Source organism: Drosophila takahashii, chromosome 3L (assembly GCF_030179915.1).
Source record: "Drosophila takahashii strain IR98-3 E-12201 chromosome 3L, DtakHiC1v2, whole genome shotgun sequence".
In the NCBI taxonomy this organism is placed as follows: Eukaryota; Metazoa; Arthropoda; class Insecta; order Diptera; family Drosophilidae; genus Drosophila; species Drosophila takahashii.
This window is the reverse complement of record NC_091680.1, coordinates 19,480,587-19,502,172: the sequence shown is the minus strand read 5'-3', so window position 1 is coordinate 19,502,172 and position 21,586 is coordinate 19,480,587. Positions and strand designations below refer to the sequence as shown.

The window sequence follows — 21,586 nt, the reverse complement described above, 5'->3', positions numbered from 1 at the left end:
AACTGCCGTCGGAATTTCCCCATCTAGCAAAATAAACTGGGGACACGTCATTATCATTTATTTTGTGATGAATTGCGTACACTCAAAAGTCCAAGTTCATGTGATGCACATAACCGTTTCTGAGCATGGCAAACCGTGGATAGGCCTTAAAGTCGGGTGCATGTTCGGGGTATTTGAGAAAGTTGACTGGTATAGCTTCAGTGGGTCTGTCCAAGGTGGCATCATCTTCGTCTTCATCTTCCTCCACAATGAAGAACTCTTCTTCTCCATTTTCACCCGTTCGAATCTTTATTACCTCTCCAGTTGGAATCTTTACCTCCTCCCCAGTTGGTTCCTTGATTTCCTCCCCAGTTGGTTCCTTAGTTTCCTCCCCAGTTGGTTCTTTGGTTTCTTCACCAGTTGGTTCCTTGGTCAAATATGTCTCCTGAGTTTTTGGATCTGGTGAATAGTATGTTTCGTTGGCTAATTTTTCTAATAACTGCAACTCCTTGATCATATTAGCTATTTCCGTTTTATTAAGCGGTTTCAAATCTTTCCGGGAGCTCGATTCTTCCAATGGCTTTGTAGAGATCATGGCTATAGCCAAGCAAGCGATCAGACTTAGAATACAAAAGGCACGCATTTCTTCAACGTTCTGAACAATACTGGTTGCCGCGACATTGGAAACAACTGTTTTAAAAGTTTTTTCTAGAGAGAGTTTTTTTTGGGAAGTTAGACAAGGAGAGTATTGAAATATTTACAAAAACTGGTTTAAGTTTTTTAAATTGAAATTTCTTTATTTAGGAAAAAATAAGAAGCAGATTAGAGAAATCTATAGCAAGAAAGCTTATAGAGCTTAGACGGTTTCAAGGCCGGGATGACGCCTGATCACAACGGGTCCATGACCTCCGAACCTGGGCCAGAAGGGGCGAATGTGCTTCTTGACTGCCTCAGTGGTGGTATCATTCTCCGTCTCGGCATTATCACTGGACTCTTCAGTTTCTTCAACAGCCGAAGCTTTGGTAGCCGTAGTGTCTTTATCATCAGTGGATCCCTCGGTCTTCTCCTCGGTGGCTTTAGTGGTGTCAGCATCATTGCTGGTCGAATCCACAGCAGTGCTATCCACCACAGCAGAAGAGGAGGACTCCTCATCCTCAGCGGGACGAGCGGCCACAAAGCCAACAGCCAAGAAGGCCAACAGAGCGACGACAAACAGGGAACGCATTTTGAACTTGAGTCTAAGAAGCTATTACGAAAACTGCTTTCCAATTTCAAACAGCTTCCAGCTTTTTATAGGAAAAGTCTCGCCAATTTTAGACAATTCGTTGATTTTAAACGAAATCTTTATTTACGCTTTTGGTGTTTGAACAATTGTCTCAGTGGAAAGTTTTACAAGCAAGTATTTTTGTGAATTTATTTTAGAGAATAAAAAAGGTTTATGCAGGGTTCACAGTGATATGTTTTGCAGTTGGTTTCCATTAAGTCATTACCATGTCGTGGTGTTAAAAATGACAGGACCAATTCCCCACCACGGAGGAAATCGGGGGAAGGGACCAATAGTTGATCGATTGTTAGAGTTGCCTTGATCACTGCTACTGTTAGTAGGTGGAAATGCTGTCACAACCGAAAGAGCCAGAAAGGCCACCAGGGCAAAAACTACTAGGAAACGCATCTTAATCCTCTTGAAACTCTCCAGTAACTACATCGATCTCCTATAAATTTATCTTCTTATATAAAAAAGCGGGAAAAAATGTCATATGTTCAGAAAAGTTTTAACTGCAAGCTGTGCAATCTTTAAGTAGCTATATTCAGAAATAAACAGTGCAGTTTAATCTGCAAACACTTCCGTCACCTGACGATGTAACCGAGCAGATACTATAAGTTTTATAAAGGTAATGATGAAATAAATAATGAGCACGTTGCTTTATTACTAGCTTTCTTCAGCGAAAATTTGACAAAAAACTTGTATACAAATTAGTAATGCATTCTGCAGAACGCAAAGTATTTTTTACTTTTTTAAACTTTTACTTTAAGTAAATTATCGTGTCTGACTACCGCTACAATTGTCTCAGTGGAAAGTTTTATAAGCAAGTATTTTTGTGAATTTATTCTAGACAATAAGAAGGTTTGTTAAGGGTTCACGGTGATAAGTTTTGCCATTAGGTTCCATCAAGTCATTACCATGTCATTGTATTCAAAATTACAGCCCTATTTCCACCAAGTAGGAAATCGGAAGAACGGAAGGATTGTTCGATTATTAGGGCTGCCTTGATTACTACTACTGTTTGTAGATGGAACTGCTGTTACCACCGAAATGGCCAGAAAAGCCACAAGAGCAAAAACTACTGAGAATCTCATCTTTATCGTCTTAAAATTCTCCGGTAACTACTTCGTTTTCCTATAAAGTTATCTTTCTTATATAAAAAAAAGCGGAAACAATTTCATTCGTTCAATAAAGCTATAACTGTCAAGCTGTTCAATCTTTAAATCGCCATATTGAGAAATAAACAGTGCAGTTTAATCTGCAAACATTTCCATCACCTGATGATGTAACTCAGCGGATACCAAACAGTGTAGGTACTATATATAGGTACTGATAAAATATATAATAAGCAGTCTGCTTTTTATTCTCTTTTTTCCAGAGAAAATATTACAAAATACTGTCGTTTTTTGATGCATTCTGCAGCACGAAAAATAATTTTAGTAATACTAAAAAGACTTTCCTGTGTGACTAGCGCTTTAAATAATACGTTTTTAAACGTGTAGCGTATAATAATATTTAAAATTGATAAAATTAAATTAAAATAGTCATTAAGACTTTAACTTCGACTGTAATCTATAACTACGACTAAAGTTTTGAAGTCAAATAAAATAAAATTGAACACCCAATGGACAAGCCTCTTGTCTTAAGCTGATTTTCCAAAGTATTTCATACTTTAGGGCGTTTTCTTAAATAGCAAAAACCAACCGCTGTTTTGTTTTATATTTTATTTGTTTTTTTTTTGCATAATGAAAGCCTTTTTTTCTTCGGTAACAACATCAAACATATTTTAATATATAACCATTTTATTATTTTGGAACACACCAAAAAAGCTTAGTCCTAATGGAGGACAATGGGTTTGGCATAGAGAAAAAGAGGCTTATTGTTTCCGAAGCTTGGCCTAAATGGTCGAGTTTGTTTCTTGGTTATTGCTCATCATTGTTATCCTCCGATTCGGTGTTATCTCCACCTTCGTTGTTATCCCTGTTTTCGTTGTTATCTCCCTCGTTGTTATCATCCCCTCTCGTTTCGGAATTGGTCTCATCGCCAGAGCTTTCCTGATTGTCCTCCTTATTGGGTTCTTCTTGGCTTTCCTTATTGGCAGAGTCCTGACCTCCTCCGAATTCCTGGTTTTCCCCATTGCCAGAATCCTGGGTTTCTTCATCAGCAGATTCTTCTTCAGCAACAATTGTGTTATTTTCTTCATCGTTGTTAGACGAATCCTCAACTGCATTTTCCTGGCCAGAGGACTCCTCATCCTCAGCTGGACGGGCAGTCACTAAGCCAACGGCTATGAAAGCCAAAAGAGAAACGACAATCAAGAAACGCATTTTTTGTGTTTAGGCTCGAAAAAAATTCCAAACTGTTTATAAATTTCACCCAATCATTCGGCTTTTATACAGAAAATTTGTTACATTTTTGGCAGAAACGCTTGTTATTATTGGATAGACGATTCCAATACGAATTTCATATTTGAACAATTGCTTAATGTACTATTGTTCTTTGACGCATTTTGTCCATCGATAACATTCTTCGAATTTGCTAGTTTTATTTGCATTACGGTGTTTATGAATCATGATTGTACCACACCTCCTTTGTGGTTCTTAATTATAATTAAAAACAATTTTTAAAAATTTCTTCGCTGCAATATTTATTGATAGAAGTGGTTTCTGTTATTCAAAAAGTCAATTACGCATTAAGACTTGAACAAATGCGTCAGTGAATTTACAATTATTAACATCATGACGCATTTTTAAATAGGAATATACACTTCACTGAGAACAATTTCTATAAGGACTTAAGCGGGCGTAGTTGTAGTCCAATCTGGTAGTTTTTGGTTGACGATGACTAGCACATCTCCGTTTGGATCCGGAACTGGGCTTGCGTTCACAAAGGCCATGGCCAAAAGTGCAATCAGGACAAGTACCATCAAATAGTGCATCTTTATATGTATAGATAAATGATAATGATAATGCACTAGCTTTTATATACACATCTTGTTTGTTTTAAAAGTCTCTCTTGGAACTTCGCAATGACTGCACTTTATTTAACAAACTAATATTTATATAATGAAAAGCCAATATTTGAGAGACTACAGGAAATGCTCTAAACATACCCTAGGGAAATTGGAAAATATGTAGTCATTCCCACCATTGAACAAATGATTATAATTAAAATATTATAATAATAATTTTGTAAGATTTTTTAAATGAGTAAATAATTAAATATGTTGTATTGAAAATTTTAGCGTGAGGCGAAGTCCACGATCCCTTGATTCCAATTAATACTTGTGAAAGTGTATTAAAAAAAAATAAAATGTCCCATAAACAAGCCCCTCCTAATCAGCAGTTTTTTCTTTCTTTTTTTTGCATTTAAAACCCTTAACATTTTGCGCAGTAAAAGTGAAACTCTGATCTAAAATTTGTTTTATGTATAATAATTTTTTTTACTTTAACAAATATAATAACAAATTAATGAAGGAAAAGGGGCTTGGCATAGATGAAAAGAGGTCCATTGCTACCGAAGCTGGGCCTAAATGGACGAGTCTGCTTCTTGGGTGGAGCATCTTCCTCATTGTTATCTTCCGACTCGTTGTTATCTCCATCTTCGTTGTTATCTTCCTCGTTGTTATCTTCCTCATTGTTATTATCCCCACTCGATTCAGAATTGGCCACATCGCCAGAGCTCTCCTGATTGTCCTCACTATTGGTTTCGTCCTGATTTTCCTCATTGCCAGAGTTCTGACTTTGTCCATCAGCAGATTCTTGTTTAGCAGCATTTGCCTGGTTTTCCCCGTCGGCGGAATCCTGGGTTTCTTCATCGGCAGATCCTTCTCCACCAGCATTTGTGTCTTCTCCAACATCGTTGTTGAACAAATCCTCAATAGCATTTTTCTGGACAGTGGACTCCTCATCCTCTGCTGGACGGGCAGTCACAAATCCAACAGCCATGAAGGCCAAAAGAGCAACGACAATCAAGATACGCATTTTTGGTGTTTAGGCTCGAAGAAATTCAAAACTGTTTATAAATTTCACCCGATCATTGGGCTTTTATACCGAAACTTTGTTACATTTTTGGCAGAAACGCTTGTTATTATTGGATAGACGATTCCAATACGAATTTCATATTTGAACAATTGCTTAATGTACTATTGTTCTTTGACGCATTTTGTCCATCGATAACAATCTTACAATTTGCTAGCTTTATTTGCATTACGGTGTCTATGAATCATGATTGTACCACACCTCCTTTGGGGTTCTTTATTATAATTAAAAACAATTTTTAAAAATTTACATTTTTAAAATTTCTTTACTGCAATATTTATTGATAGAAGTGGTTTCTGTTACTCAAATAGTCAATTACGCATTAAGACTTGAACAAATGCGTCAGTGAATTTACAATTATTAACATCATGACGCATTTAGAAATAGGAATATACACTTCACTTAGAACCATTTCTATAAGGATTTAGGCGGCCGTAGTTGTGGTCCAATCTGGTAGATTTTGGTTGACGATGACGAGCACATCTCCGTTTGGATCCGGAACTGGGCTTGCGTTCACAAAGGCCATGGCCAAAAGTGCAATCAGGACAAGTACCATCAAATAGTGCATCTTTATATGTATAGATAAATGATAATGATAATGCACTAGCTTTTATATACACATCTTGTTTGTTTTAAAAGTCTCTCTTGGAACTGCGCAATGACTGCACTTTATTTAACAAACTAATATTTATATAATGAAAAGCCAATATTTGAGAGACTGCTGGAAATGTTCTAAACATACCCTAAGAAAATTGGAAAATAAGTAGTCATCCCCACTATTAAACAAATCATATTAAATTAAAATATTATAATAATAATTTTGTAAGATTTCTTAAATGAGTAAATAACCCAGGAACACAAAACTAAACTTTGTGAACTTACCATATACCATTTCTAGTTTTCCATGATAATTGGGTGCGAAAATAATTAAGGTAAGTCCAATTATGTAGGCCACATAATTCGAAATGTCGACTAACATCGGTTTTTTGTATTCTTAGCTATTTCGCGGATCCTGTAGGTGATGGGACATAAGTTTGTATGGGACTCTTACCCAGGAGCACCCAATTATCATGGAAAACTTGAAATGGTTCGTGGAAATTTTTGACTGTGTACCTGTGTAATTAAATATTTTGTTTAGCAATTTTTAACGAGAGGCGAAGTCCACAATTCCTACATTCCAATTACTTATACTTGTGCCAGTATAATAAAAAGTCCTATAGACAAGCACCTCCTAATCAGCAGTTTTTTCTGTTTTTATACCCTTGCAGAAGGTATTATGATTTCAGTCAGAAGTTTGCAACGCAGTGAAGGAGACGATTCCGACCCCATAAAGTAAATATATTCTTGATCAGCATCACTAGACGAGTCGATCTAGCCATGTCCGTCTGTCCGTCTGTCCGTCTGTCTGTTTCTACGCACACTAGTCTCTCAGTTCTTGAGCTATCGGGGTGAAACTTTCCCAAAAGTCTTCTTTCTATTGCAGTTAGTATATATGTCGGAACCGACCGGATCGGACAACTATATCTTATAGCTCCCACAGGAAGGATCGGAAAAGAAAACGTTAAAAAAATTCTAGCTTCGGTGTTTTTTGAAATATTACCTTCTACTTTTGGGGATTTTATTTTTTAAATATTTCTGAATTTCGAATTAAATATTTAAAAAATCGGACTAATATATCATATAGCTGCCATAGGAACAATCGGAAAATTAATGGAAAAGTAATAGGAAATAAATTCTAGCTTCTGTGGTTTTTATTGTATTATCTACAATACTACTCTAGGATATGACTCTTTTTAAATATTTCCGAATTTCAATTTTAATTTGATCAAAATCGGACGACTATATCATATAGCTGCCATAGGAACGATCGGAAAATTAATGAGATTAATGAAATTAGTTGAACATTTTTGCGATTTGTTAATTAATAAGAATGATCTGCAAGGGTTTTTAAGCTTCGGCTGGCCGAAGCTAGCTTCCTTTCTTGTTTTTTTTGCATTTAAAACCCTTAACATTTTGTGCAGTGAAAGTAAAACTCTGATTTAAAATTTTTTTTATGTATAATCATTTTTTTACTTTAACAAATATAATAATAAATTAATTAAGGAAAAGGGGCTTGGCATAGATGAAAAGAGGTCCATTGCTACCGAAGCTGGGCCTAAATGGACGAGTCTGCTTCTTGGGTGGAGCATCTTCCTCATTGTTATCCTCCGACTCGTTGTTATCTCCATCTTCGTTGTTATCTTCTTCGTTGTTATCTGCCTCGTTGTTATCATCCCCACTCGATTCGGGATTGGACTCATTGCCAGAACTCTCCTGATTGTTTTGACTATTGCTTTCTTCCTGATTTTCGTCATTATTAGAATCCTGACTTTGTTCATCAGCAGATTCTTCTTCAGCAGCATTGGCCTGGTTTTCTCCGTCGGCGGAATCCTGGGTTTCTTCATCAGCAGATCCTTCTTCACCAGCATTTGTGTTTTCTCCAACATCGTTGTTGGACGAATCCTCAATAGCATTTTCCTGGACAGTGGACTCCTCATCCTCAGATGGACGGGCATTCACAAAGCCAACAGCCATGAAGGCCAAAAGAGCAACGACAATTAAGATACGCATTTTTGGTGTTAGGCTCGAAGAAGTTCCAGACTGTTTATAAATTTCACCCGATCATTCGGCTTTTATACCGAAACTCTGTTACATTTTTTGGCAGAAACGCTTGTTATTATTTGAATCGTCATATACGAATTTTATATTTGAACAATTGCTTATCTTATTATTGTTCTGTGACGCATTTTGCCCATTGATAACATTCTGAGAATTCTATGAATCATGATTGTACCAACCATCCTTTGTTGTTTCTTAATAAATAATAACAATTTTTTAAGTTTTTCTTTAATTTTAGTATACCGTACTGCTACCAAAGAATCGCCTTAAAAAGGAATGCAAAGGCAAAAATTCAAGAAAGTTGCAAGTTGAGTTAAAATATAGATAGTGTTCTTTCGCCATTCTTAGTTGCACGCTGTGTAATTATTTAATTACCACTTAGTATCTGCATTTGGTGTTTGATAAATATTAGGTGCACTAATTAAACAGCTTGGGCATGGAAAATTTTTAAGCAAATATAATTTTCTTATAAAAGGCCTATCGTCTTTGAGAAACTTTCAAGGGACAGAGAAGCAAACTTAATAAAGATGAACTACTTAATAGTACTTTTTGTGGCAGCTATTTTGGCCATGGCCTTTATGGCAGAGAAGACGATTGCGTTTCCTCAAGGACAAGTTATTGTCATCGTCAACCCTCTGAACCTTACAGATTCCGGACTACCCTGCAACGACTACAACAACAACAACTATTAAATTACTATTCCCAAACAGGGGCGTAGTCAGGTGGGAGGGATGGTTTCAGGTGATATCTAAAACCATCCCTTTAACCAAATCCTGGCTTCGCCACTCCAATATCATATTTCAATAATAACAAGAAATTTCGTCTAAATCGCCATTCATTTTCATTTAGCGGTGTGCCAAAATATCTCTTTTAATCAAACTAAAAGTCAACACAAATGCGTTGCAATTAGATTGCAAGATAGTTCAGTAGCTCAGTTACAAAAAAAGTAAATGCAAATTAAATTAAATTTTGTATTTATATGTTAAGTGCTGGCTCAAAAAGCAACACTTAAAATATCATGCCACTTTTACATAATAAATGACGAATGTATAAGTCATAGCATAACCAAAGAATACCAAAAAATCCGAGTCAACATCCAAGTCAATATTTTTTTTTACAATTGCTCTGTTTATTATTTAAATCATCAGTGTAATTTAAATTAATTCATTTCACGACGCACATATTTAGTCAAACTGGGATATACACTTCTTTAACCAGCAGCAGTAGTTGCGTCCTCGTTGTTGAAGTTTCGGAGTGATTTGATAATGATGATCACATCTCCATCCTCATTTCTTAATGGGTATGCACTGACGAAAGCCATGGCAAAAAGTGCAATCAGTAAAAGGACCACGAAATAATGCATCTCTACGTAGTTAAGTTATAATATCATCTGTAAACTGTTTTTCTTAAGGCACTAGCTTTTATATGCAAATCTTGTTTGCTTTCACAATGTCACTTTCCAACTGCGCAATAACTGCACTTTAATTACTAAACAAATATTTACGTTTATTATTAAAAGCAAATATTTGATAGCAAATGTTCTAAACATACTCTAAGAAAATTGGAAAATAAATGATTGCACCAAGCATTAGTAATTATTCGATGATAATAATAATATAGTAACATTCCTTAAACATTAAACCATTTTTATAATATTTAATGTAATACCTTTAATTGAATAATTTTTTGAATTTATTCTACAATGGGCAGAACAAATTATGTTTTTAATTAAATCCCCTGAAAAATGTATACAAGTAAATGCAAATAAAGAACTCCAATTATGATCACGGGCATTTCCAGAATTTTATGTATTTGCTCAGATAATATAAAAACATTTGCTTATTAGGCTGTCGGAGATGGAGTTGGTTGCTTTGTGTGAACAGTTGTTTGAAAGTCTAACAAGCGGTAAAACGTGTTAATTAAAACAATAAATGAATGGAATCTGTCATTTCCCATTGGAGTTACTCTTCATCTTGTTCTTTTGGCTTGGCTTCATCGCTTTTTTCTTCATCATCGTCCTCGGAATCATCCTGGGAGTCGGAGTCATCTAGCTCAGAGTCCTGTGTATCCTCGTCGTCCTCCTCGTCATCTGTATTGTCATCTTCCTCATCGTCCAAAACGTTATCCTTCTCTTCTGCCAAGTTCTTTTTCTCTTCCGCAATTCGATTCGTCTCCTCGACGTCTTCAATCTCATCGATATCGAGGGGATTGGCGGAAACCGTGGCCAAGAGCACACATCCAAAGAGGGCAAGCAGCAAACAGGCACGCATTGTATTGCCTAATTTAGTTTTTAACTAAGTTAAAGTTGAGCTCTAAAATACGCTTTTATAGCAAATCGCTGATTGGCAGAAAAATAAAAGCTGGCATGGGTGACAATTTATATGGCTCATTTTATGTTTACCCGGCGACAGCTGTTGCCTTGGTTTGTGGCTAAAAAAATGAGGCGAAGTCGTGCGTAAACATTTGGCTGACGGAACTTAGAGACCTTAAAAGAGTACAGTGGAGCCCAGAATACTCGAGTTGTTAATCAATAACTCAATAAATCTTTAAGTTGCTAGATATTTATTTCTGAATGTAAGAGTTTTAAATATGAAAAAAATTTTAAAAAAATGTTTAAAATAATTTAAATACTAAATACAAAAAACTCTTTCTTTTTTTGGCATTTTGATTTAAGTAAAAATTCATACTTAAAGTTTGTTTTAATTATTACCCCTTTAAAATGGTTAATTAATAACCATAAAAACCAATAACAATAAACCAATTAATAACCAAAAAAACAAAAAAAAAAAAAAGAAATGAAAATAAAAAACCCTTGGAATTAGTGTTATATTTCCTACCATTTGCTTGAATTTTGATTCACAACATAACATAACATGTTGATAGAGTGCTTTGTTCCGATTCCTCGAATTATCTTAATATTTACACATGTGTTCAGTCTAATTTTTGGGGTAAACCAAAGAAAACATGTACTTCCATCAGAAAACTTGAAAAATATAGCAGACCGTGGACCTTGATAAGTGTTAGCATAGTGTAATCATGTCACTCAAGAATCGATCGATTTGTGCCAGTTAACAAAGATATAAAAACAAAGCCAAGATAGTTGGAAATCATAGTCTCAGTTGCACTCAGTCAGTCTAGTTTTGGGAATCATGCGCTCCATTGCCTTTGCCGTTGTAATCTTTGCCGCAATCCTGGCCTACAGCAGTGCAGCTCCCCAGCTGAACTTGGCTTGGCTGCAGGGTCTCCTGGCAGAGGCTGGTGAAACGAACTCTACGGTTAAATTCGGCAACAACACGGTGATTATTTCGGGTGTATCCAATGCCCATGCCAATGCCAACGAGGGAACCATTCGTCCTCGTCCGCAACCGAACCAATGGAACAACAACCAAGGATGGAATTACTACGGATATCCCAGCTACTACAATGGATACTATCGCATGGTTCCCACAGTCAATGGACAGATCGTCGAGGGACCTCAGACCAGCCTAGAGGAGTCGCAGGAGATTTCCCAAGAGGTCTCCCACGAGATCTCCCACGATCTGAGTGACCAGGAATCTGGCGAGGATCAATACAGCCAGGAGGCCGAAGCTGATCTCCTAGCGGATAAGCACGATGAGGAAGAGGAGGAGCAGCTCGATGCCGAGGAATATGGTGAGGAGGAAGGTGAACCTCAGACCCAGGAGGCTGAGGATGAAGAGGATGAGCAGACGGATCCCGAGGAGGATGCTGCTGACCAGGCTTTGGATGTCTTCGAAAAGGAGCTCGAAGCTGAGGAAGCCAAATAAGTGACTCAAAATAATGTTCTTAAAAAAATAGCAAAATTCGAAAACATTTTATAAGCAACAGCAACATGTAACATACATTTCATTTCATAATTTTGGGATCATTCATAAATAAAAAAAAGTTTATACAAAAAAAGCACGAATTGTACTTATTTGCAGCATATTTTTAGATGTCAGGCCTAAACTAAAAAACGAACTATTTTTGTACTATTTTTCCTGAATTTAAATAGACCTTCCTCTTCCTTAAATTTAAATCTGGTGAAAGCAAACTTGAAACTTCAACCTAAGTTGCTTATTTGCGTGCGGCCACTAGCAAAAGGTAATGATGTTTATTTGAATGCACAATCTGTGGAAAATCTAGGGAAAAGTGAAAACAGTTCCTGTTCACTGCCGTCCCCCAGATTCCATTCGAGGGTGCCCAAGGACAAGGACAGCCATTGACGACTTGTGCGCCATTGTAAACAGTTGTCGGAGGTGGCTAAAAGGAAAGAAATGTTGCCAACGAAGGAGTCGACATCCTCGATGGCAGGTTGGCCAAGGCAGTCAGGTGCTTGTCGAACAAAAGCGAATTGCATTATAATGCGGCGCGTGTTTGTAATTTTTAATGCCGACAATGGGATTAGTTGGTCGGCGGTTGGACGTTGGCGTTTGTCGTTGGCTTAAACGGCATCCACATGCGCTTAACTCGATTGCCGTTGATGGTCGAGAGTGTTTCGGCCATGTTTCGCCCTTTTTGCCGCATTTGCCTATGCCAGCAAACCATAGCCCACCGCCCATCACCCAAGCTCAATGCCAATCAATGTCACGCACATAGATACTCACTCACACTGACACATTCGCAGGCCCCCATTTCGATGGGGCATTCACGCACGCATTCCCATGACAGGCGTCCGTAAGGACTTAATCATAATTTGATTCAAGTTCGACTCGGCCTCGTGCCACTGAAGGAAATTGTAGCATACATTTCAGCGCGCTAAAAATAGTCTCACAAAGAATTCGCTCCCCTGAGGTAGCTTAGGAATTTAAGCCAAACCTGCCATAATTGGCATTCCTTTTCAATTATGTGGCATCGGGTTTGCTTAATTAAAGAATTTCCATTGGCCTAAATGGGATTAAGGGCACAATTTTAAAGTCGAAATGCATAATCAGGGCCCAAACCGAAATTAGCTTGAAAGTCTTTGCTTTTTATAAGCAAAGAATATTTTGATTAAAAACAATTTAATAAATATTTTGAAAAAAATAATAACCAGTTTTATATATGAATACATTTTTGAATTATAATTTTATATGTAATATAATATGTAAGCCTTTACTTTACAAAAGCAAAAACATTGATAAAATTTGGCAAAAAAAAGGTAATTGTATTTACTATATATTTATGATATTATCTTATTATTTGTAATTGTACATAAATAAAAACAATAACTATATTATTTAATAATAACAGTTTAAGCTAAGAATAAATGTGGAATTCACTGGATTCCTTTTAAGTATAATCTGAAAATCGAAATTATTTAATTGGATAAGACCCTTTTAGTAAAACCTCAATGCATATTTTTTATTGTAATGCTAATTCTCATTTCAAAGGTCACGTCTCTACCATGATTGAATCCGATTATAAAAAACAAAACAAAAGGAATTCAATAAAATTGCATGGATTTTGCTGGGCGGATATTTAATTGAAAAAGCAACCTTTTAGTGATCGCCAGCAAGGCTTAAACCACAATATGAATCGGGGACAAAGGAATATAAGCCACGGGAAGCGCCCATTTCCTTTGCTGACTCAGTGACCCAGCCTAGGAGACAATTGCTTCATTTCTATATGGCTTGGTCAACAGTCCGTGCATCACATGTTCATGTCCATTACACTTGACCCCATGGCAACCGCTTTATCCCACCCACAACCCCATTTACCTCCTTCCTAAACCAATGGAATTCTTGCAACCCGTACGGTTCGGGTTCAAAGTAATTCGCTTTATGGCTGTGATTGCAATCGATTCCTTGGCCCCAGTTAATGTTCCCGTTCCCATATCCACTGACCCCGTTCGATTGTCGACGACCTTGTCCCGGCTGTTGCCAATTAAAGTAATTCACTTGGTGGTCCCACAATTTTAGCCAATTATCCAGAATTGAACGACCGAACACTGATTATTTCAAATTATTTTGTTGGGAATTTAATTCTTTAATGGCAAAAAAATTTTGAAAAATTGAGCGAACATATAAATTTTATTATCTGTCTAATAAAATGGAACTAGAAAAGGTTATTAATGTGAATTCAACGAACATTCCATAGCTTATTAATAATAAGGTATTACTCAAAACATTAAATAATTTTCTGGGTATTTAATGATACTATTTTTCATATTAATCATTAATAAATTAACTAAAATGAACTCGCTTTTTTTCTGCGCCGTTCCAAGAATTTTGTATTGTGACCTTTGCCAGGTCAAATTATTGCAATCGACGTTCATGCAGCGCAATTGCTATAATTCTTGTTGACACAGTTGACATGTTTTGGTCAATTTGCCACCGCCTGGACCCCCGTGCACGGTAATTTGCATACAAAAAATTACGAAACTTTGTCTAGTCCCATGGGGGTCGAACCCCCTCCGGTGTCGGAAAATATGGCATGCGTTGGCTTTAAATTATTATTTGTTGATTTTGCGGGTTCGCGGTTTATGACAGGATGAAAACGGAGGACAAGTCGAATGGAGATAAAGTGGGGTCGAAAAACAAGTTGATTAGAATAATAAGAAAAAAAAGAAAATTAATAAATATCAAAACCCGTTTTTAAAGCCTAACAAAATAATACAATAATATAGACAATAATAAATAATAAAAAATACGCATATTGGTTTGAATAAAAAAAAAAGTAAAATAAATTTTTAAAAAATTTAAAAACGAAATAAACAACAAATTTTGTGAAATAAAGACCTGAAATATTATATCGTAGAAAGAATACCACCAGATAACAAATTCCTTAGGGTTAAATCCTCCCATAACTCTTACTTAGCTTTTCTTCTCTGAAACAGACATCCCATAAGTGCGCTCATCTCCTGACAATCATTTCCTTCGACGTTGGACGCTAATTTCTGTTTGCTTATAGGCCACATTTCCTCGATGCCACCGGACAACTTGGGCTTATTGCCTGTTGGCAGCAAACAACATGTAGTAAGTGTTTCCAATTGTCAAGTCAATGATGGTGATGGCTGAGCTCTCATCAAGTTGGTTGAATGTCAGGAGAAAAAGGAAAGGCGATGAATTTGATAGGAGGATGCGGAAAATGAGCAATAAACCATTTCGCCCAGTGTTCACATATGCTGTCATGTGCAGGGGATTATCAGGGGATAGCTTTCATATCTGATGTTTATTCATTACTTTCAGCTTATTAGGCCCGACATTGTGATTCGAATAAAGAAATAGCACTTAACCACGTTCAGTAGTGTCAAGTACGGATTGGTAAAGGCATCTTCTAAAGATATTTAACATTTATTTAGCTTTAATAACTACTTCAAACAATATTTAAAAGAGCATTTGCAGTTCAACTTTTGACATTTACATGTCTAATTAATGCAATTAAGCGAAACTGCACAAGAATGTACTTACTCCATTCGACGTGAACTTTCATGGGCATTAATTCATTTGCATAGCCCAAAGCTCTTTGGTATAAAAGCGCGCCGAGAGGAAATAGAGGCGGGGATTTTAGGGGCGGGGTTTTCAGAGGGGGGCCGGAGTGGGAGTGGTCCGTTGGCGCCAGACCCTAAGTCCCGGCCAAAACCCTAAAAATAAACATGGAGCACAAAAGCACGTCACTGCCATCCCAACTCCCACTATTACAGCGAGCATAGAAAGTCCCTCAATATGCTCCGGTTACATAGACAAAAACAAAAGGAATTTTTGTATACAAACAAGCTGAGAGCAAAAATAACAATAAACCCCTTCATTTTATGTTCGTTCCCATCACTTTCGTCCCGCCCGTTTAATGAATCAACAAGTGTGAAAAAGGGTTTTTTTGCAATCCATCTCGCGCCCAAATCGTATCGTAAATTTACATAAAAACCCATCAAATTTCGATTGAAAATTGCACCTGAAGTGAGTCGATCCTTGGATCCGGGATCCATTGAAACAATGCCTGGCCATGAACGGGAAAAAATGGTCCTTTGATTTTCATCTCTCCTCTCTCTTCTTCTATCCTCGAATTAACATTTTGATTGGATATTTCAATATTGCGCCATATGGAAGGCTGTTTGCCGGCTGGTTATGTCTGGGTTTGGGACTGGTCAGAACTGGTTGTCCACATGCCAGTGGATTTCGCACCTTTAATGCCCCACTGAGCTCTGTGTTTGCACTCTACTCAATACCCAATGCCACACGAAGGGTATATAGTGCAAACCGTGATAAGATAGCTGGGTACTCGTTATGGTTTCGGGGTCTGAAGTGGCCCTAAATTAACATTTAGTTATGGCAAAAGTCCTGTAATACAGGGGGTTTACGAAATTTATAAAATCTATCATAAATTACTTTTTAAATAGTAGTGTTTACTATGAAAAGTGGAAATTATATTTCCTAATGTAAAGTTAAGTTTTAAATGCGATGAAATGCTTACAAAGTTCTTGAATTATTTCCATTATTCAAATTATATAAATATAATATTGGGAATTGGCACCTGAACTAATTAAACTTATAATATGAGAAAAAAATTTTTAAAATATCTTTTCAAAAACACATAATCATGTCGATTCAAAATATTCCACATACTTTTTAGATCCTTGAAGATCAAAAAGTGATTATAGTTAATAGTTTTTTTTACTAAAAAACCCTCCCAAAACTAAAAATAAATTCCAGTTTTTGCTCAATATGTACATAACTTTTTTTATTAATTTTTAATCCTTAGATCACCTGGGTGGTGAACACGGGCTCAGCGGCCTGTTCGGGAACAACGGCTGCCTCGACAGTGGTGGAATCATCACTGGAGTTATCACCAGAGGTGGTAGTGGTGGTTGTGGTGGTGGAGGACGAGGACGATTCTGCAGGGATAACGGCGGGGATCACGGCGGGGGTCACGACGGGCTTAACAAAGCGACGACGGGCCAAGTAAGGAGTTCCATAGTCGTAGTAGTTGTTGTTCCAATAGTTGGGAGCATTCCAACCACCGGGATACCAGCCGCCAGATCCAGAAGATCCATAAGATCCGTAAGATCCATAGTCAGGCCAGTAGCCGGGGTAATAGGGCAAGATGTTGGCCGAGGCAACTTGAGGCAGGATGCTCGGAGTTTGAACATCGGCAGCAACATCGACAGATGGCAGAATTCCGGCGGCATTCTTCACCAGCACGGAGGGAACAACTCCGGCATTCTTTACCAGCACGGAGGGAACAACTCCGGCATTCTTCACCAGCACGGAAGGAACGATTCCGGCAGTCTTTGCCAGCAGAGAAGGCTGCTCCACGGCCAAGTTCAGATTGGCGGAGCGACCCAATCGTCCGCGAAGGGACAACTGGGCGGATGAAACTGCCAGCAAACTGACACAAACCAGAGCCACAAACAGACGCATTTTTCTAATCGAACAACCGCTTTCAACTGACATTCAGTGTCCATTGCTCCGCGTTTTATAGAGCTCCTCTTTTTTCGGGGTACAATTTACTTTCCATTTTAATCAGTCCAAATATTGATTCAACTAAATTTCGTTTCTGAGAATCCGTGCAAATTATTTAACCACGTTTTGCGTAGTTTTATGTTTGCATAGTTGGGTTCTCGGCGGTCGGGGAAAAGAAAACAGATTTTGTTGAATAGTTGTCATTAGCGGTTTGCCAACATCTTTGTGTGTTTGCCGTCCCCATCTGTTCTATTGTCTTCCACAATTCGGCAATTAAAAAGTCTTTAATTTGAATTTCCATTCCGGGTTTTACTTTCAACAAGAGCGAAAAGGAAGGTCCAAATAATTTACTTGAAAATATTTCTTGAGATTATTTAACTAAACTTTTTTTTGAGCTAAAGTCCTATGGAATATATTTATTTTTGTGTTCCCATTTTTTGTTAAATATATATTTTTTATTTTACAATCTTTGAAATGTCTGCGAATTTAAATATCTTAATAAGATAAGATAATAATCAGAAAAATTAATTTTATTTGAAAGTCCTCTTTACTCATTTTATAGAAGCTTGAAAATATTCATTTAATTTCAGCACTCATTTTAATTTGGCTGCAGAAAGTGTGCTATACAAAAAGTTACAAGCCACCACTTTGTTTACGCAAATGTAGGTGACAGTTAAGAAGTTGTGGAATAATTTGCAGAATAATAATTGCTTTATCGAATTTAATACATTTGGGAGTCCTTTAATGTAATTATTTCATTTAAGAAATAGTCTTTAAATTATTCAAATATGATTAGGTATTTTAAAATTTTAAGAAAACGATTAATTATTTTTTTCCAGAAAATCAAAAAAAAAATGGAATAGGTTATCTTAATGAAAGGCAACACTAAACCAAACGTTGTAACTGTTACAAAAATAAGAGTTTTTGATAAAGAGACCCTCTGGACCATTTTCCTATGCTCACCTTACTAAATGTCTATTTAGTAAGAAACGGGAAACTCCGGGAAATTACCGTCAGTCGTCAGAAACTAAATAAAATACACCTACAGATAGACAGGTACACCCAAAAATTCTAGGCATAATTGTAATACATTTAAAATACATTTCGATCAAAATAATACATTTGCGATGAATCAAAAATTGAAACAGTAAAATGATTTGCAGGAAATAAATAACATATTTTCATATAAAGCATACGCAATGTTGACCCGCATGTCAACAAATATTAAGCATAGATATATGAAACCCATTTTTATAACATGTCATAATATTTCTGCGTATTCTAACCTTCTCTCTGCCAGACGGCGAATAAATTAGAAATGTTCCCCATCGCGCACACGCCATGCATGCCCGTCTTTAAAACGGATTAAGCCCGGCACTTAACCAGGCAGCATAATTAAAAAACTTAAAGCAAGTGCACCGGTTTCGGGGGAGTGGGAAATAACAATAACGAACTTGTGTGCTGGCGGGCGGGAAGCATGAAGGATGAAATTTAAGCCCTGGACATGTCAGTGACAAGCTGTCTCGCCATCGACTGGCTGTCTTCGCTGCGCTCCAACCTCCTTCTTTCACAGCTCCTTCTCGCTTTTATGTCCTTTCTCCGCCTGGTGACAGTGAAGCCATCCAAGCATGCCACCCCATCAGCCCATCCTGGCACAGGCTTCGGCAAAAGTTTGTTGCCTTGGTCAAGTTTTGGCCACCAGAGTTGAACACGATAATTAACAACTTATAAATTCGAAAATTGCCACAGCAACTTTAACCAATTTGCAGATATTCCCAACCTGTTGGCCATATACAGAACTCATTCACACACCCAGAAACTCATCCAATGTTTGACGTCATTAGATAGACAAAAAAAAGGCAAAAAGCATAACAACAATTAGGTCTACAATCCTATGTAACGCCTACTAACTGGCCAGGAAAAAAAAGCTGCAGAGGCGTAACGAATATGGAGCAGAATTGTACATTGAATACCCGTATATTGTCCGCAGATAAGGAATAACTATCTTATCACCAAATAACAGATACAGCGAGATACGATAGGGAAGCGAAACGAAAAGCCAACTTTCACTCTCAGGAAATGCAAAAAAAAATATTGAAAATAATATCAGAGGACCCTAATCAAAGAGCTACCAAACTACTTTGGCCTTTGACCTGGCCAACTTTCGACGCACCAGGCGAACAATCACAGATTTAATAAGCCAAATCCCAGACCATTGACAAAAAAAGAACGAGAAATATCAACTTGAATGGTAAATATTCAACAGGCAAAAGGCCTTTGCGTGCCATAAAAAAATTCTGGCTTTGGCTGCTTTAGTGTTTAAATGGCTGGGATTAGGGGCTCGAAGTGCCTTTAACTGCGAATTTCAAGGCTTTGGCTGATGCGATTACTTGGATTGCTACAAATTGGATTTCTTCATCGTCGTCCCCGTCCTTCTATTTTTACTTCTTTTGAGTTGTTTGTCGATGGCTTAAAGTGACAGACGCATCTTAAACTTGAAACACTTTCAATGGGCAAAATAATATTGAGATATGAATTAAAGAACATTAATTGCTTTGAACATGAAAATTGTATTTATCTGGAATTCGAGACTGTGTTAAATAGACAGGAGGAAAGATATGAAGTATTCGCGAATGATTCGAGTTTTATATAAAATACTTTGAAGAATATCAACAGTTAGAAAAAATCTATTTATAATCAAATTCCTCTACATTTTTAAATATCTAAAATATATTTATCCAGTGTTTTTTAAGATTAATTCATGTATCCAGCCTTAGAGCTAAGTAAATTAATCGTTCCTTACCTTTTTCTTGTGCAGCCCTTTTTTCACAAGAATTAATTGTTTTCAAAATGATTTTTTTATTGTTTGCTTTACCCCAAATCGGGATTATTAATCATCTCCTTGGGCACAGATCATTAATATTCAAAAGAAGCCTTGAAAAGCACTCTTGGCATATGCAAATCAAAGAAAAAATTCAACACCAAAGCCGCAATAATTATATTCACTGAGTTTATTTTCCAAATATTTTTGATATTTATGCGAAAGCAATCTATTCAAATGGCAGGCGACTGAGCCTCCTTTTGTCCTGGCACACACACCGTCGAAAAGAAACCAAAAACAGAACACGGACCCGAATCCGTATCAAAAACCGCTCGCAACCGCCGTGACCAAAGTGACAGGATAAGAGTGGCAGGATGTTGGAAGGACCGCTTGCCACAACGACAGGATAGCCAATGCTAGACGATGCGCCATTCAACGCTACCATATGTTAGCGATTTCTGCCTGTCCACCGCCGATTCAACGGTGGCTGCAGGAAAGCTCTGCTTTTCCGGCCGTAAGCCTTCGGCCCGAACTTCGGCTCCGGCCGAACGGAAAGCTCCGCGACTCCTTATCAGTGGGCGGCGTGCTGCTGCGGCTGATAACGAGCTGGCCAGTAATTATCAAGGGTATGGTAAGGGATCCTTTGACTATTTTAGCTCGTTGGAGAACTTTCTATAAGACTAGATATATGGGTTTTTCATATAAAGGACGCAAATGTTTAATATTGGATTTCCTAACGTTCTGAAGTCTTATCCAAAAAATGTTTTTTTATTATTGTTTATTTTTTTAGTGTATCAATTGCATAATTTAACAAAAAACAAAAGGCTCATATATCTTTCAAGGAAAGCTTATACAAAAATAAAAATATTCGATTTAAAAATATTTTCTAAATAAAATTATTTGCTAATAATTTAGATTATACATTTATAACCAAACCATATAAAAATAAATAACTATAAAGGAATAATAAAATAATAATTACCAAATAGTTGTAATAGCCAAAGTAACACAATTTTCTTTTTAATATAGCGAAAGGGCATTTTCAATTTCGCAGCTTACACTCGCCTTGGCCTAAAGAGGGTTAAGGGAGGGCTGTTTCGTTGCGAATCCCTGCTGGACGTGCAAAAACATTGCAGCTTTTGCGTTCATTTGCCGGAGAGCCGCCTTGAGGCGAGGTACTTTACTTTATGTCCGGCTTAGGTGTCCTTGCAGCACTTGACATTTGCCCCGATCAACCCCTCAACCTGTTGAGCTTAACCGGCATTGGGAAATTGGAACAGCTGCATCCATTTTGCCCCTTGGCATATTGTTGAGGAGCACTTTTGTTTATCTCCCTTTGCTGGAAGTGCTTATTTACTTTCTTCGTATTTTGGGCACATTATTATTGTGATTTTTTTATGACTCGGTATCTTAAATTACATTTCGGCTGTTGAATCTATAAAGGATT

General features: G+C 37.1%; 10 protein-coding genes across 10 annotated transcripts; 1 reads left to right on the top strand and 9 right to left on the bottom strand.

The window, feature by feature from the left end:
* Positions 1-41: 41 nt before the first annotated feature.
* LOC108063720 (uncharacterized) lies at positions 42-642 on the bottom strand. Its single transcript, XM_017150892.3, has one exon. It carries the CDS (start codon positions 620-622, stop codon positions 83-85), a length of 540 nt encoding a protein of 179 aa, XP_017006381.2. The 5' UTR covers positions 623-642; the 3' UTR covers positions 42-82.
* Positions 643-799: 157 nt separating this feature from the next.
* On the bottom strand, positions 800-1,262 carry LOC108063722 (uncharacterized). The gene has a single exon (XM_017150895.3). The coding sequence runs from the start codon at positions 1,202-1,204 to the stop codon at positions 836-838; it is 369 nt and encodes a 122-aa protein (XP_017006384.2). The 5' UTR covers positions 1,205-1,262; the 3' UTR covers positions 800-835.
* Positions 1,263-1,304: 42 nt separating this feature from the next.
* LOC108063726 (uncharacterized) lies at positions 1,305-1,666 on the bottom strand. Its single transcript, XM_017150899.2, has one exon. It carries the CDS (start codon positions 1,649-1,651, stop codon positions 1,466-1,468), a length of 186 nt encoding a protein of 61 aa, XP_017006388.2. The 5' UTR covers positions 1,652-1,666; the 3' UTR covers positions 1,305-1,465.
* A 1,284-nt stretch (positions 1,667-2,950) lies between these two features.
* Positions 2,951-3,613, bottom strand: LOC108063690 (mucin-like protein 2). Its single transcript, XM_017150848.3, has one exon. The coding sequence runs from the start codon at positions 3,568-3,570 to the stop codon at positions 3,166-3,168; it is 405 nt and encodes a 134-aa protein (XP_017006337.2). The 5' UTR covers positions 3,571-3,613; the 3' UTR covers positions 2,951-3,165.
* Positions 3,614-4,037: 424 nt separating this feature from the next.
* LOC123003005 (uncharacterized) lies at positions 4,038-4,182 on the bottom strand. The gene has a single exon (XM_044394001.2). The coding sequence runs from the start codon at positions 4,179-4,181 to the stop codon at positions 4,038-4,040; it is 144 nt and encodes a 47-aa protein (XP_044249936.1). The 5' UTR covers position 4,182.
* Positions 4,183-4,695: 513 nt separating this feature from the next.
* On the bottom strand, positions 4,696-5,226 carry LOC108063691 (aegyptin). The gene has a single exon (XM_070214352.1). It carries the CDS (start codon positions 5,224-5,226, stop codon positions 4,711-4,713), a length of 516 nt encoding a protein of 171 aa, XP_070070453.1. The 3' UTR covers positions 4,696-4,710.
* Positions 5,227-5,700: 474 nt separating this feature from the next.
* On the bottom strand, positions 5,701-5,852 carry LOC108063728 (uncharacterized). The gene has a single exon (XM_017150901.3). It carries the CDS (start codon positions 5,849-5,851, stop codon positions 5,708-5,710), a length of 144 nt encoding a protein of 47 aa, XP_017006390.2. The 5' UTR covers position 5,852; the 3' UTR covers positions 5,701-5,707.
* A 1,525-nt stretch (positions 5,853-7,377) lies between these two features.
* LOC108063721 (uncharacterized lipoprotein SSP0535-like) lies at positions 7,378-7,912 on the bottom strand. Its single transcript, XM_044393928.2, has 2 exons — positions 7,768-7,912; positions 7,378-7,713 (listed from the first exon to the last, which is right to left on the bottom strand). The coding sequence occupies exons 1-2, from the start codon at positions 7,891-7,893 to the stop codon at positions 7,378-7,380; spliced, it is 462 nt and encodes a 153-aa protein (XP_044249863.1). The 5' UTR covers positions 7,894-7,912.
* A 3,126-nt stretch (positions 7,913-11,038) lies between these two features.
* Positions 11,039-11,774, top strand: EAChm (Enhancer of Acetyltransferase Chameau). Its single transcript, XM_017150891.3, has one exon. It carries the CDS (start codon positions 11,091-11,093, stop codon positions 11,724-11,726), a length of 636 nt encoding a protein of 211 aa, XP_017006380.2. The 5' UTR covers positions 11,039-11,090; the 3' UTR covers positions 11,727-11,774.
* Positions 11,775-16,579: 4,805 nt separating this feature from the next.
* On the bottom strand, positions 16,580-17,621 carry LOC108063717 (uncharacterized). Its single transcript, XM_017150889.3, has one exon. It carries the CDS (start codon positions 17,307-17,309, stop codon positions 16,614-16,616), a length of 696 nt encoding a protein of 231 aa, XP_017006378.3. The 5' UTR covers positions 17,310-17,621; the 3' UTR covers positions 16,580-16,613.
* Positions 17,622-21,586: the final 3,965 nt, after the last annotated feature.

Coding starts and splice junctions, on each gene's coding strand:
- LOC108063720 (XM_017150892.3), bottom strand. CDS start 622: ATGCGTGCCTTTTGTATTCTAAGTCTGATCGCTTGCTTGGCTATAGCC.
- LOC123003005 (XM_044394001.2), bottom strand. CDS start 4,181: ATGCACTATTTGATGGTACTTGTCCTGATTGCACTTTTGGCCATGGCC.
- LOC108063728 (XM_017150901.3), bottom strand. CDS start 5,851: ATGCACTATTTGATGGTACTTGTCCTGATTGCACTTTTGGCCATGGCC.
- LOC108063691 (XM_070214352.1), bottom strand. CDS start 5,226: ATGCGTATCTTGATTGTCGTTGCTCTTTTGGCCTTCATGGCTGTTGGA.
- EAChm (XM_017150891.3), top strand. CDS start 11,091: ATGCGCTCCATTGCCTTTGCCGTTGTAATCTTTGCCGCAATCCTGGCC.
- LOC108063722 (XM_017150895.3), bottom strand. CDS start 1,204: ATGCGTTCCCTGTTTGTCGTCGCTCTGTTGGCCTTCTTGGCTGTTGGC.
- LOC108063690 (XM_017150848.3), bottom strand. CDS start 3,570: ATGCGTTTCTTGATTGTCGTTTCTCTTTTGGCTTTCATAGCCGTTGGC.
- LOC108063726 (XM_017150899.2), bottom strand. CDS start 1,651: ATGCGTTTCCTAGTAGTTTTTGCCCTGGTGGCCTTTCTGGCTCTTTCG.
- LOC108063721 (XM_044393928.2), bottom strand. CDS start 7,893: ATGCGTATCTTAATTGTCGTTGCTCTTTTGGCCTTCATGGCTGTTGGC. Junction 7,714..7,767: donor AGGATTCGTCCAACAACGAT/GTTGGAGAAAAC, acceptor GAAGAAACCCAG/GATTCCGCCGACGGAGAAAA.
- LOC108063717 (XM_017150889.3), bottom strand. CDS start 17,309: ATGTCAGTTGAAAGCGGTTGTTCGATTAGAAAAATGCGTCTGTTTGTG.